Source organism: Neoarius graeffei, chromosome 14 (assembly GCF_027579695.1).
Source record: "Neoarius graeffei isolate fNeoGra1 chromosome 14, fNeoGra1.pri, whole genome shotgun sequence".
NCBI lineage: Eukaryota > Metazoa > Chordata > Actinopteri > Siluriformes > Ariidae > Neoarius > Neoarius graeffei.
This window is the reverse complement of record NC_083582.1, coordinates 27,150,451-27,166,260: the sequence shown is the minus strand read 5'-3', so window position 1 is coordinate 27,166,260 and position 15,810 is coordinate 27,150,451. Positions and strand designations below refer to the sequence as shown.

At 41.1% G+C, this 15,810-nt stretch overlaps 1 protein-coding gene across 1 annotated transcript; it reads left to right on the top strand.

The window, feature by feature from the left end:
• Positions 1–11,051: 11,051 nt before the first annotated feature.
• LOC132897523 (uncharacterized) lies at positions 11,052–13,310 on the top strand. Its single transcript, XM_060938788.1, has 11 exons — positions 11,052–11,160; positions 11,260–11,394; positions 11,500–11,571; positions 11,679–11,711; positions 11,843–11,911; positions 12,000–12,080; positions 12,169–12,231; positions 12,318–12,520; positions 12,604–12,763; positions 12,854–12,941; positions 13,073–13,310. Exons 1-11 carry the CDS (start codon positions 11,052–11,054, stop codon positions 13,104–13,106), a joined length of 1,047 nt encoding a protein of 348 aa, XP_060794771.1. The 3' UTR covers positions 13,107–13,310.
• Positions 13,311–15,810: the final 2,500 nt, after the last annotated feature.

Below are 15,810 nucleotides of genomic sequence, written 5' to 3'. Positions count from 1 at the left end.
GCCTGAGCCCTATTGTACCTCTGCCTGTACTTCACTAAAGAAGTTTCCTTATGTACACTGCCTGTCTTGAGTCTGCTCTTGGGTCCTTACGTCACCTCTGTTCGCCATTTCTGACAAAATTGTGAGAGAAGTTGATTTCAGAAAGCAAGCACAGCTTGATGAAATTGCCAAAGTGCAAGTTTGTTAATAATCAAGGGCATAATGCTGGTAAAATATGTCCAACTTAAACAAAATTTCAGTATGCGTGTAACTGTCATATAACAAAGCCTTTTGCCAATTTTGGTGAAATTCTTCCACAAATTGTGAGAGTTCATTTCAGAAGAACGTACACCCTCATGAAATTGTCAAAATAGAAGTTATTTAATCAAGAGTCAAAACTCTGGTAAAATTTTCACAAACAAAATTAAATTGCAATATGTATATTACCGTCATATAACAAGGCCTTTTGCCAAACGTCAAGAAATGCGTCCAAAAATTGTGAGAGCAGTTGATGTCAGAAGGCAAGCACACCCGTATGAAATTGTGAAAGTACAAGGTTGTTAATCACGGGCCACAACTCTGGTAAAATGCGACAAAATTGAACAAATTCACAATATGCATACTACCAACATATATCAATGCTTCTTGTCAAGTTTTGTGAAATTCCTCCACAAATTGTGAGAGGAGTGGATTTTGGAAGGAAAACACAGTCTCATGGAATTGTCAAATTATATTTTCTTTTAATCAAGGGCTGTAACTCTGGTAAAATGTGACCGAATTTGACGAAATTACAATATGCGTACTATCAACATACACCAATGCCTTTTACCAGGTTTCATGAAATTCCTCCACAAATTGTGAGAGGATTTGATTTCAGAATGAAAACATACTCTCATTCACCCATAGTCAGCTGGGATAGGCTCCAGCTTGGCTGCGACCCTGTAGAACAGGATAAAGTGGTTAGAGATAATGAGACAAAATGAGATGAACATACTCTCATGAAATTGTCAAAGTATAATTTTGTTAATCAAGGGCTGTAACTCTGGTAAAATACGACTGAATTGAACAAAATTACAATATGCATACTACCAACATATAACAATGCCTCTTGTCAAGTTTTGTGAAATTCCTCCAAAAATTGTGAGAGAAGTTGATTTCAAAAGGAAAACACACTCATGAAACTGTGAAGTTATAATTTTTTAATCAGGGGCTGTAACTCTGGTAAAATATGACTGAATTTAACAAAATTACAATCTGCATAGTACTGACATATAACAAAGAATCCTGTCAAGTTTCATGAAATTCCTCCAAAAATTATGAGAGGACTTGATTTCAGAAGGTGAGCACCCTTCCCGGAATGGATGGAAGGATGGACATCGCCACGACATAATCCCCCTTCGGGCCTTTCGGCCAGTGGGGGATAACAAAAGATAGATACACGTAACAAAAATGATTTAAAAAAAAAGGTCACCAGAATATATTCTCATTTGTGAACACGTAAAAAGAGATAGAACATTAGAGCATTTACCGTTGGATAGGTTTGCTCTGAGACATCTGTAAAGGTAGAAATATAGCCATAAATGATCAATACAAGACACACAAGTACAAACATATAACTCTAAAGTGTCTTTAGTTGTGTATAGTCTAGCATATGGACATGTGGACACACACCGGCGCTTTAACCCTTTGGTGACTGACCCCTTGAAAATGGTTCCTCCAGGAACCATGACGTTTCAGTTGTCAAGACAACGGAAAAACTAAAATACAAATACAAGAGCATTTTGTTTTGTGCACAAGAGCATTGTGACGTATCTTTCTGTTTTTGTATTTTAGTTTTTCCGTTGTCTTGACAACTGAAACGTCATCGTTCCTGGAGGAACCATTTTCAAGGGGTCAGTCACCAAAGGGTTAAGGGGGGGGGCTTCGGGGGGCTCAAGCCCCTGGGCCACAGCATCAGTGGCCTCGTAAAGGGGCCTTGTAATATTAATAAAATAATAAACTGTCGGAATCGTGGGCCTACATTAATGTATGGATAGAAATAAGGTTAGAAATAAATGAGCGCACAGTAGCCTGCTGTAAGAGACATGGTGGATGTGGTTCGCGAAACGAACACCCACAACTGTACCAGAATAAAATGTAACAAAATGTAACGTCACGCACGAAAGCGCGCCAAAGACTGCAGACTACTGAGACACAAATTTAGAGGCTTTGAAAGATGAAGCGTTCACATGTTAGCGGGGCGCATAAAAGGAAAAAAAGAGAGAGATGCAGGTAATGATAGAATCGTTGCCTAAAGTCACAGACTTTTTTAAGGTAAGGATCACCAATCTGTTCAGAATATCAGCTACTTATCAGTTATCAGCCGTCCCAGCAGCTAGGCTATGTGTAGCTAGGCTAGATATGCTATGAGGTAACGGATAGCATATTATTACATTAAGGTACTGTTTTTTACGTTTGTGAGAAATTGATGAAAAGATTGTAGCCTATAATTTTCACAGTTCAGGCAGCAGACAGAGTAAGCATACTGAGGGGAATAGCAATACAAAGCTAGCGCATATCCACATTTCTCGCTAGCTGTGTTGGGTGTGTTGTTAACCCGTGTGGATTTAAGTGAAATACTTGAGAAGTTCTGTGGTCAAGACAACGCTTTAAGGTAAGGACGCTTGATTATTAATGCTTGCCCACCGTGGCTTGTTGTTGACAAAAGGCCCACATGATTTTGCCTTATGCAGCTACTGCTAGCGTCATGCTTTGAACTAGGTTAAGCTCATTTGCGCTAAAGGATGGGTTTATTGAAGGACTTTGATGTAGCTAGTTTCTTTTTAAAAAATCGTATGCTCAAAACAGTATGCCCGTGTTCATCATGTTTAACTTTTTTCTAACTTTTTAACTTTTTTACTGCGTGAAAGTTACGCAGTATCACTGTCCTGTCCGTGGTAATAATCAGAACCGGCTCTGTAATGATAATGCGCGCGTTCTTCTCTCCCTCTGTGGTCGGATGTGTTGAGCGATGTGAGCGTGGGCCTTGCGCAGCTACGCTGAGCCAAACGTAACCTATCGTAGGCTTCTAGGCTAATTACGCGCTTACACTTAGAGGGACTGAAAATCCGCGATCGCGGAAAATGGACGGAAATCGCGGAATTATGCATCTGAAACGGAATTTATTGTCAGAAATGGAATCTACACATTCTAAGCTTGGGGAGGCTGGGACCTCCCCTGCCCGAGCTACGGGCGTCCAAAGTGGGGCTGGAGCCGCCGATGGGAAAACGAAACTAAAGCCGAGCACCGTGGCTCTTCGTCCTGAGGCGCGGGGCTAGCGGGCCCTGGATAGAAACGAAACCTAAGCGGAGCCCCGCGGAGCCCCGCGGCGCGCCTCGGGGCGAATTACGTCCCGAGGCGCGAGGCTGGCGCACCGTGCCCACGCTGGTTCTTTGGGGAGAGGGCAGAGGTCTCTGGCTGTCAAGTAGGCTTCTTTAAATATAAACTACATTTCGAGCACAAGAGGCTGGTGCTAGCAACATTCAAACAGCCACAACAAAGCTATGCAGAAGCCTCCCCACCACCAGATACCTGAAACAATAACTTTATATGTTAAAATGTACTTGAAATAATCTTAAACCTAGTTTTCAGTGCCAAAAAAAGCATTTGCGAAAGCATACGAGTTATTAATTGTAGCAAAATCAAAGATATAAACATCAAATAAAATATAATTTTATTGTAACATATAACAAAGTGGGCTAAATGTCACAGTTTTTAAATTTTATTTTATTTTCTAAGTTAAATATCAAATTATCTGAAATGGAATTGAAACAGAATTCACTATCCTCCGAAACGGAATTTGCTGTTTTTTTTAAACGGAAAATCAGAGGCTCTATATACTGTAAATGCGTGACACGTATTGCAAATAAAATAAGAGTGTTTTCCTGGCCAACGGTAAGGGTAGGGTTGACAGGTAGCCTATGAGGGGCCTCAAAAAACCCAGTAGCCCCTGGGCCACGGGTGTTGATAAAGCGCCCCTGTGGACACATTATGAATAAGATACAGACATTCCTCTTTTAAATATGCTGCACAAATCTAGTCCAACTATGCAGTTCTACTCAACTGTCCATACTATATGGACAGTGTGACGCTCTGCTTATTGTTGGTAGCTCCGCCTACCTGGTTAACCTATTTCCCTGTCCAACTAGGTGATCTAGCGCAGGTGCGCGTCTATAATTGGACAGGGTATAAAAAGACCAGTGGTCCATTCTGGCAGGGCCTCCCCTTCCTCCTTTGGCCGATTTTGCGTTAGTTTGAACACCCTTAGACATTCTTTGCAGCATACACACACACAACTGATCTTGCGTACACGTTTTTATTCTTTATTTAATAAATATTCTAAACGTTTTTTGTCTGCGTGTGGTTTCCTTTTATGTTACATTGCCCTTGAGCCAGGTGATTGTAACATAATTAGAGGCTCGTCCGGGAGGTGTCTTTAAATCCGTGGGATGTACTTACCTTTTTAGATGAAGTGCATTTTTAATTGGAAGCCGTGAGCAGATTTTTGTTTTGGCGTGGCATATTAAGATTTTGTTTTGATTCGGTGCGTTTTTTGTTCGCCAAGGAGAGGGGAGGACACTTTTGGGCCGCTATTTTTGTTGTGGTGGAAGTCAGAGCAGGTTGCAGGTGTCTCTGTGCACTGGAGTAATTAGGGCGGGTTTAGATCCGCCAGAGCTAACGTGAACCCCCGCCGCAGGTAAGCGCGCTTAACGCGGGTTGTTATTTTGCCTTTATTTTGTTATTCTGGTGTGTCGAACGCGGGGGGACTGTTTCAGTTCAATCGTATGAGGGCACACGAAGACTAGGTTAAAATAAGTAGGGCCTCTTTTTCTGTCCTGTAGGTAGATGCGGGGCAGCTCAAGTGTGTTTTGTTTCTCCTGTTGCATGCTGAGATTACCTGCACCGTGCGTTTGGACTCCACAAATTTTACTTGTTTTTTTTTTTTTTTTTGTGATAATAGCTATTGGTAATTGTATTTTGGTAACTGATATTGTACTTCGTCCTGGTAAAATCGGATTTGTTGTTGTTAAACATGTCGTTGTCTGAGAGCCGTGGGACCTTATCTGAGGATGATTTGGATAGAATGAGTAAGGATGAGTTGTGTAAGACTGCTGAAGAATATAAATTGGATCTGGATCTGCCTAAGGCACTTAGGAAAGCTGAACTGAAAGAGTCAGTGAAAAATAAGTTGATTGAGTTGGGCATTTTATTGGTTAAGCTGTTTTCCGAGGGTGCAGGCATGGCAGCCGCATCTATGCCCTTAAAAATGGGTTCTCCGCAGCGTTCTGCAGCGCTGACTTTTGAGCAGCAAAGGGAGCTGTTGCAGATGCAGGAACGTGAACGGGAAAGGCAATTAGAGTATGAAAAATTGCGTCAGAATGAACGAGTAAATGAATTGGAGCCCCAGAAGCTTGAGCATGAGAAACGGCTTGCTGGGCATGGACATTTATCTCAAAATGTCAAATTGTTGCCCAAGTTTAATGAAAGGGACCCTGATATTTTTTTGTTGTTGTTTGAGAATGTCGCTGTTGAGCGGGGCTGGACCGATGCGGAGCGCACTCTGCTATTGCAGAGTGTATTTACGGGGAAAGCCCAGGAGGCATTCATAGCGTTATCCGCATCTGAGCGCAAGGATTATGCTGCTGTTAAGGAAGCTGTGTTACGTGCGTTTGCCTTGGTTCCCGAGGCGTATAGACAGCGTTTCAGGAACTGGAGAAAAGGTGAGCGACAAACGCACATGGAAGTTGAGAGAACTTACCAGTTTCTTTAATAGATGGTTGGCAGCGGCAGAAGTAAAAACGTTCGAACAATTGTGTGAACTTGTAGTGTTGGAACAATTTAAAAATATTGTGCCTGAACGGGTGGCTACCTACATTAATGAACAGAAGGTAAAAACGGCTGCAGATGCTGCTGCATTGGCAGACGAGTTTATTTTAATTCACAAGAGAAAAGAGTATGGACAGAATTCTGATTACAGATTAAGTCGTTATCAGTGGGGCAAAGGCGGTTCTCCTCTATCCAGGGTGGACCAGTCAGGTCGCGGTAAGGATTCGCAGAACAAATGTCATTACTGTTTAGAGTTTGGTCATTAATGAATGTCCTGTGTTGCGTAACAGGAAGAAAAATCAAAATCGCCCTGTTTCCCCTAAACCGTCGATGTGTGCGGTGCCTGTTGCTCGTTCTGTTTCTTGTGAAGTTGAAATTGATGTCTCGTCTTGTAGGAGTGCGTCCGCAGGTGGTGAGGTATCTGGTGCGCTGGCAGATGCTCCGCCTTCTGTGGAGAATGATGCCGGTAATGAATGGGTGGAAGACCACTATGGTCCATTTTTGACGGACGGGTTTGTTTCTCTTTCAAATGGTTCGGAGAAGGTAGCTGTAAAAATATTACATGATACTGGAGCCTCTGAAACGTTTGTTACCCTAGTAACACAGAACGTTAATGTACCGTTAGCCTATGGTTCTCTAAAGGTTTGTTAGAACGTAACCAACAACTAACATTTAGAGAACGTTTCCTCATGGTTATGCATAAACCTAACGAAGCCAAACGTCCCCGAAACGTTGAGGTAACTAACCAACTGAAACGTTATCATTTGGTTACACTATAACCTCCACACAACGTTATGTTTGGTTGTTTTTTTGTTCTGAGAACTATACTATCTGCTTTTCCTGATGCTGGCTAAATTATCTTTTAATCTTTTATTTCAACCTCTTTTGTACTTGTAGCCTATTTTTTTTTTTTGCCATAGTAAACTGTCACATATAACTTTCCTTTTGTTATGCATTATGTCATGCCATTTTGGTTTGGAATCCAACCCTCACACATTGAAAACACCATATGGTCAACAGAAATGTGTGCATACTAGGCCAGATAAATAGGCTAGTCTATGTTGAGTTGTGAGATATATTGCAAGGAAATTTTCACAAAAATAGGCGACAAACCCATGTACATTCCTGAGTAATGTGTTTTGACTGTCTAAAGCAGTGGTTGCCAACCTTTTTTGGCCTGGGACCCCATTTTTACATCACCAATTTTGACCCCATACACATTTTTTTAGATTTTATAGAGATTGCACAGTGTCACATTCTATATTTTGATCAGCAGCCTAGCCTTCAGTTATGTGGATGTTTTCTTTTCAAAGCTGATATATAGCATTTTATTTGTAATATATAACATAATTAGTTGAACATTTTTATTTTCAGTATTTTCCTTCTATTGGTTATTTCAGGTGACTCCAATTCAATTCCAGGAGACCCCATTAAGAACGAAGGAAAGGAAGCATTTTGAGTGTTAAATGTAAAAGATTTTACTGGGCAAGAAGGGAATGGTGAAAGCAAAAATGGACAGGTTAAATGTTTTTCTAGTTAGTGCAATGTGGGCAGAGTGTGGCTGATTTGCAGAAATAAACTTGTAGGCTAAATTTGTTTGGATTGTAAGTGGTGATGTTTTTTGTGGAATTCAAGTGATCTGTAATGAGCAGGCTGCAGCATATATCATATGAAGAGGGTGAACATGGTTTGGCAATGGGTCGTTGTGACTTGGTGCACAGTCTTGTGTGGTGCAAATTGGCTCCTGATAATATGGCAGAGCAGCAACAAAAGTTTGACCTTTAAGTTGTGGTCACACATTTCGCCCTCAAAACATGCTGCATTACAATAATGCCTACATTTTCTCATGCACATACTTCTGGTACATTATCCCTATTGTTGCCCCAACTACATTTTCTCATGCACATACTTCTGGTACTATTGTTGCCCCAACTCACTCACACCCAGCTCCATTGATCAACTTATTTGTACTTTGTCCCAACAACAACCAAATCCACCCTGTACCACTAACAAAATCTGCTGCAATACAAAAATCCACTTCTCTTCTCTTATTTTCTAAAAATAAAAGTCCAGCTAGGTAGCTTCGATGCATAATCATCCTGCACATTACCCAGAATTCTCTGTGCTTTCAAACAGCTCTAAGGCAAATAACAAAATGGCGGACTTAATGGATGCTACGATAGCCCTTTTATTTAGCCATTTGAAAATTTCACTGAGTCTCCTTGTTGGATTTAGAACTACCAGCGCCAGTGTACGTTATCTGGATTTACAGTACGTGCGATCAGGTAATGTGTTATTTTATTCTGTATAAATGTGAATAGTATTCACCTAGCAGTTAGCTGCTATGCGTGCAACCATCTCCGGTCACATTATACGAAGTGAATCGTTGTTGGTATCTCTAAAACACGTCTTTTCCAGTCTCCCATCTGACAAAGAACTTGTACATAATTCTTTCACCTTTGTTGTGATTTAGCACGCTGATATAATGCTATGTAGCATACCTTAGCATGGCTAACGCCATAGCACCGAGGTTACGCATGATTACCCCATATCGATATACATGTCGTGTAGGTGACGGTGTTCTCTGTTAAAATGTCTGTGTATTTGTGCCTCAGAACAGCGGCATAACAGCAGTACGGATTTCCCCATGTATTATTTGACGAAATATAGTATGTTGGTGGATAAAACCTCATGTGATGGCCTACTTTTGTAGGCTGTAAAGATCAGCAACACGTTTACTGCAGTACTCTGTTAGCCTAGCTCACTCAAACCACACTGCTTAGAGTTTAGAATATAGCACGAGACAAGCACTGTAGTTCAGAGGTTGCACAGAAAACGTAACGTAACTTTTACTGTCTGTTGAAAAACAACACTTTGTTGGTGTGAAGGGTTGTCATAAAAGTTAATAATCATCATGTATTAAATCCAATGGATAAGGGAATCTGAACTATAAAATAAGTAACTTATTTTATAGTTCAGATTCCCTTATCCATTGGATTTGTTCCCATGGGGTCTACAGGAAGAAACGAGACCTAGCCACTGTAAGTTGTTGATTGGTCAGGTTGCCTGACGCAACGGCATGTGATGCAAAACGAACACTCCTCATTGGCTGGACAGATGGATAAGAGGACGTAGGTGCGTGTAGTAAAGTCACTACCCGGAACTTGGATTTGGAAGCAAACGTCTCTGTTGGAAGTACTGAAGCCTGCTTCTGTTCAAGTACTCTACTTTGGAAAAGGTAATTTGTGATTTCTTTCTGGTTGTGGTTATACCTTAAAGGAGAATTCCGTCTGTTTTGCAAATATGTCTCAAACGTTTGTGGTCAAGGAAAGTTGCTAATGATGCCTTTGTTTTCACAGATGAGTTCACAGACAATGCTATTGAGGTTGTGCCATCTTCATGGCTTGGACACACTTCTGAGGTACGAGTCTTTTTTTTTTTTTTTTGTCGATACATAGCAAATATGTATGCTTACATATATGCCTATATACTTTTGATAGCAAATATATATATATATATATATATATATATATATATATATATATATATATATATAATAAAAAATATATATAGGGTGCGATTTGTCAAAAAACCAGAAGGGGGGGATTTTTTTTTTTTAATCATGAAACGTCACAAAATTAAGGTAACAATAGGCTAACAGCTCAATAACATCCAATGATATCAAATGAATAACACTAAATGAAAACGAACACTAAACCAGAGATAGTAAATTCATCTTCCTATCTCTCTGACTAAATACACGAACACTAACACAACAAAGTTCGCATTGCTTGTCGCGTTGCTGTGATGTTTCTCTCCCTCCGGATTAAATGGACAGTGACTCGAAAATCACTAAAATACATGAATACTAAATGAACAGTTTGCTCTGATGGCGCAGTTCATGTGGCCTTTTCTGCTTTCCCGTCGGTGCGCTATCCGCCGCGTTTCGCCCTTCTTTAATCCACATTTCTGCGAATTTCTCAGCAGGGAAGGAACGCACGTCTGGCCCATTGACAGCGAGGAAAAGAAGGCTGTCAGTGTGGATACATTCATTCTGTTGCGCTCATCAGTCAGGATGTGATTCATGGCGCTAAATCCACGTTCACACTCTGATTATCTACAATATATCTATTTGCTGGGGATGTTCGTAGGGTTGCCAACTTTCTCATATCCAAATGAGGGACACTTTGTTCCGGGTGCAGACAAGTACCGGTACAGGCCCTGTACATGCACCCCAGCGCCCCAAAATAGTTACAGTACCGATTCGCCTTTAGGTGAGGGTTTCAAATGTAGGCCACTACAAATTCATTTCTAAAATAGAGCTTTTAAAAATTAATAGACCAATTAATGGATATTTTTAAGTAACTTAATGCAAAATAACAAACAATTCTAATATTATTGTCTCATTTTTCTATTTTAAACTTTGGCCAAATAATTCATCAGGCCATATTTATGAAGGCAATGTCAAACTGAAAAAGTATTTGCTGTAGCTGTAAAACCCTGATATTTGCTTAATTGTCCATTTGAAAACCCTAAGAACCTTCTGCAATGCTTCATAGCAGAAGAAGAAGAGAGAAAGACATCACAAAGGCAGGAGTGAGGCAGAAAAGCTCCCCTACTATAGGCTGAGGTCTATCCTGTTTCGGAAGGTTTTTTTTTTTAAGCTATCTGCTATCCTTATCGAACAGTTAGGCTGTATATCCACTGGCTGCACCATCTGCTCTAGTTTAATTTGATGCCTATTTTGTCAGTATAGCTTAAAAATTCAGGATATGGCAACAGTGAATGGTTTTAAATCGCAGATGACCGCGACTCGCGGTAATAGCGCTTCTCACGGCAATTACGCGATTTACACCACAGCATTGGAGTGAGGGGCAGGATCTGTACCTGACGGGACAAATTAAAATTACCCCAAAAAATGGGATGTCCCGCCCAATACGGGAAGGTTGGCAACCCTAGACGTTCATGAACGTCAAAGCTGCCACTTCAGGTCATTTTGAAAGTGAGTGCAATGTAGACCATAGAAAACTGTGTCACAACATGCCTGTCATGTCAACTTTTTTTTTGGTTTGTTTGTTTTATTGACGGGGTTGTCCCCGAGGATTTTTTTCAGCAGAGATAAAAACCAGAGGGGGGGATGATCCCCACCATCCCCCCCAGCAAATCGCACTATATATATATATATATATTTTTTTTTTTTTTTTAGCATGGTCTGCTACTGGACGACACACAATGTGCGATTGCATGTTGTGAAGTGCCGAGCACCAAATACAACTTGGGCCAAACATCCCGTTAAGAAAACCTGGTACGAAACAGGTGAGCTATCGCTGCTATGCACTACATAGAATATACTGAATTGTTCTCTCTATGGCAGCACTTTTTTTTTTGTGCTACTGACTAAGTCATTTTCCATAGATTCATACGCCAAAGCTGAACAGAAGTGTTTGCAATTGATGGAGTCCTCAAGTGTTGAGACAGAGGATGATGTGAACACTTTTGCAATAAGGCAGCGTAAGTGCCCAAGGAGGTTTGTCTCCGAATCCTCTGATGGTAAGCTCTCTTCACTAATGACAACATTAGTTACTCAATTCAGTGTTCATTTTCAAGTAATTTACAAGAAATTTACATTGCACATTGTATGGTCTTTCCTTCCAGATGATTCTGCTCCAGTGGTAGCAGCAACCAAGAAGCAACCCAAGACTCGGACTGTGGCTGGAAGCCCTGTGTGTAAGTTAACAGTTCCCAAATCATCATTCATAGCTTGGAGCTAACATTCATGATGAATAACCGGTGTATATTACATGACTGATCTGATGTTTGTGTGCTCTTTTCAGGTCAGCAGGACCCAATGCCCTTACCACCACAATGTAAGTGTTTTTCAATTTATTTGTAAATGTCTAATGTATTATCATAGGTTCTTCTTTTGCGAATACCATGTATAAGACACCCCCCCCCCCCCCAATAAATGACTTAACATCCATATGCACCATCTTTTCAGGGTCAACACCAGCTGGGACTGGAGCCAGTCCTCACCACCCTAGCCCAAGTCCTGTTGACCCTGTTCAAGGTACAGTTGCTTTCAAGTTCCCATTTACAGATGTTGGAATACAAAGTCATGAACAGGAAAACTAACATTTTCTTTTTGAAAACTTCAGCCAGCAGCCGGGCACTACACCCAATTCAGTCAACCAGGCACCTCCAAGAATCACTGGAAACCTCTTTTGACTCTGTTCAAGGTACAGTTGCTTTCAAGTTCCCATTTACAGATGTTGGAATACAAAATCATGAACAGGAAAACTAATATTTTCTTTTTGAAAACTTCAGCCAGCAGCCGGGCACTTCATGACGGACAGGGTGTCTCGGCTATCGCAGCCATGTTTGAGAGAAGTAAGTACTTTTATACACACTAACTAGTTCACTCACTCAGGAAAGTACATTATAAATTACAACTTCCATCACATTTGTCCCCATAGTCACAGAGGCCCACATGAGTCGCTTGATGCGGAGGCTCGAGGCTAGGTTTGACAAGATCGAGTCATTGGTGGAGACCAACGCCCCGACACACACGCCTCAACTCCAGCAAGATGATGTGGTGTTGGCTAAACCATGCAGCATGGTGATGGAGCTGCTGGAGTTGGATAGGAGTCTGGAACAACCAGACAAGAGGAACAAGATGGTAATTTTAGCTAGCTAGCTAGCTAGCTATCTATCGAATAAGCTCGCTACAGTAATTTTCATTGTATAATTATTTTTTTACAGCAACATTTTCTTGAAACTGTCAGAGGGGCAGGTTTAGGGGCAGCCATTCACCGTATGCTACGCCGAGCGGCAAATAATGAGGTACTCGCCCAGTACAGCTTGCGGGGCAGACGGGCCAAAATGTCCTTTGATGACCTCATTCTGTGCAAGATTATAAAGGGTAAGTGTTTATATATTGATCACATCACTTTTATGCCATGCTTGACTGACTAGGTTTTGATGTGTAACTTTCCTTTATTTTGCCTTCTAGCTGCATGTGTCAAAAAATTTCCTGGCCATACGGAAGCTGAAGTGGAGGAATGCCTTGGGCAGACTCTAAAATTTGCACCACACAGACGGTATACTTCTGCTCTCTAATTTGGTGCAATCACAGAAATTTCGTGGTTGGTAGTAGGGTGGTTTATCATGCTTTTGTGGACATGTGCTCATTGTTTAAAAACAAGAACATTTTGTTCCTTTTTCTTTTCAGATCAGCTGGTCAGCAGCAACGGATGGACAATTGAATTGTGAACAGTGATTTTTATTCTATTTTTTGTGAAGTGATTTTTTTTTATTCTATTTTGTTTGTTATTGAATGCACAGTTACACTTTAAAAAACTGTTATTTCTATTTTATTCTGTTTTGAATGTGTTTTATTGAATGCACCGTTTCAGAAACTTTTCTATTTTATTCTGTTTTGTATATATGATTGTTTTATTGAATGCACTGTTACACTTTCAGAAACTTTTCTATTTTATTTTTTATTTTCAAACATTTTTTTTATTCAAATTTGTTATTGATATTTTCTCATTAAACTTTCAAGACCTGCCAAATTTGTCTGTTCATTCATCACTGAGTTTTCTCATGTAGATATGCTAGCAGTTGTGTTGATGTTGCTAATTAGTTGAAAGCAAAATCTAACCAAAACATAACATTCTACAACGTCAGGGGGACGTTAGGCTAACATTCAGGGAACCAAACATGCAACCAGCAAGGTTAGGGGAAGGGCAGGGGAAGGTTGTTGTTGTAACCAACAGGAAACGTTTGGGCAACGCCAGAAAAACTTTCCATGGCAACCAAGTGGCAACCAAACCTAACGTATATGCACCGTATAGGCAACCAAAGGCGTACGTGCCCAGAACGTTCTGGGAACATAAAATTGTTACTAGGGTAAGCAGTCTGCTTTGCCTTTTTCTTGTAGCTCCAGCACGGGGAAATTTGTTTTGATTCGGGGGATTGGCATGACTACTTTATCGATCCCTCTGCATAAGGCAGTGTTGCATTCAGATCTGGTACAGGGTGAAGTAGTTGTTGCCGTGCATCCATCGTTACCTGTAGAGGGGGTGGATGTAATTTTGGGAAACAACTTGGCTGGTGGACGAGTGTGGCCTGTTCCACCTCCGCCAGTAGTGGCTGCCGTTCCTGTTGGAACAGAGGAGCATGACTGCGCTGTAGATTTCCCTGATGTCTTTAGTGCGTGCGCTGTAACAAGGGTGAAAAGTCGCGCACAGGGGGTGGATCAGGGGCGATTTCTCAGACAACAAGGGAAACCGAGCTTCCCCTAAAATACTCTCCCCAAAATGCAGCGTCTACGACGTTGAATTCTCATTAAAACAATAACTTGCATAACATAATATATGCCCAAGATTGTATTTATGTTCATAACTATCCTGTAACTTATTTGAGTGATGTCTGATGAACTTGCAGTTCGCTACGAGAATCACCTTTGCTGCCAGGCTGTAACCTTTCTTATTTCAATTGGCTCTATGGACTGGCAGCAGTGTTGCCAGATTAGGCGGTTTTAAGTGCATTTTGGCTGGTTTTGAACATATTTTGGGATGGAAAACGTCAGCAGTATCTGGCAACACTGATTGGCAGCCGGGTATCCGTTGCAGTCTACGAGATGGCTCTGAACAGCCAATTTCGGCTAGTTATTGGTTAAAATCAACAAAATCGTCACTTCCAGGGAAGCCGGGCTTCTCTGGGACTAAACGAGACGGTGGGAGGGACAAGAAGCCGGGCTGATAAAGGATTATTGGAGGTAGTGTTTGAAAGACATGAGGAGGGTGGTACTTCGGCGAGGAACATGGAAGCATGATCAGTCAGTCCCTAGCGGATGTCGAGAAAGTGTAGTCGTGTGCCAAAGTGCTGTCCGAATTTTTCATATAAACGGTTCTTCTCATTGATGTCTCTGTACATTACTCTGTAAATAAATGTAAATATTACTCGTTGTGCTCTGTTAACTTTCATCCATTCTATCAGTTTGATCATTCGTGAATTCACTCGTTTATTTCATTTGTAGTTCAATCTGGTTGTAGGCTAGCTTGAGCCTTATTGGGATCTGCAGTGCTAGCTGCTAACAGAAATTGGTGAAGTATCTGGAAAGCACAACCAGCTGGTATGACAGGGTCACAGACCATTTTCTGGAAAAGGAGCGGAGGGCAGAATTTGTGTAGTGTTCATGTTCATGAATCTGAAGTGTGTATATTGTTCAGTAATGTTAAGGGAATGGTGGGCTCTGTGTTATAGGTTATACCTGGGTATAATCAAGGTTCTGTGTGTTGCATAGCCTACCTGGTTATGAATTTCCAGACTGTGTTGCAGAAGATGTTCAAGGATGTGTTGCACAGCTGGGTGTTGTGTTAAAGACTCTGTTGCATATCAGGGTATGATGTTCAAGGCTCTTTGTTGAATAGCCAGTGATTTTTGGATGTTTGATATTTTTGATTAAGGATATGAGGCACTAGCCTGGCAAGCCAGACTATAACATGAAATGTACAAGCAAAAATACTTTCTGCCACTAGGTAGGGTTGTCTAGTTCACTATGCTAATGGGGCACACCTTTTTATGCTTTGATATCTGGCCTACAGGTTTTACGATGAATGCGTAAAATGGGCTTCCCCTGTTTTAAAAACCAGCAGCTGCCACTGGGGTGGATATGTCACTGGGTTTGGTCGATATGCATACTGTTAAAAAGTTGCCTGTCTTACCTGATTGTTTAACTCGTGACGAGTTGATTGCAGCTCAGAACAAAGATGAGTATCTTAGAGTTAATTGCAAGTGCTTTGCCATCTGACTATATGAAAAATGCAGACCTTGGGTACTTTATGCAAGATGGCATACTGGTGCGTAAATGGGTGCAGCACGATGGGGAGTTAGAGGTGGATATTATCCAAATTGTGGTACCTGACTCTCTTAAAACTGTAGTGTTGAAGACTGCTCATGGGG

Coding starts and splice junctions, on each gene's coding strand:
- LOC132897523 (XM_060938788.1), top strand. CDS start 11,052: ATGGTCTGCTACTGGACGACACACAATGTGCGATTGCATGTTGTGAAG. Junction 11,161..11,259: donor GAAAACCTGGTACGAAACAG/GTGAGCTATCGC, acceptor CATTTTCCATAG/ATTCATACGCCAAAGCTGAA. Junction 12,232..12,317: donor CGCAGCCATGTTTGAGAGAA/GTAAGTACTTTT, acceptor TTGTCCCCATAG/TCACAGAGGCCCACATGAGT.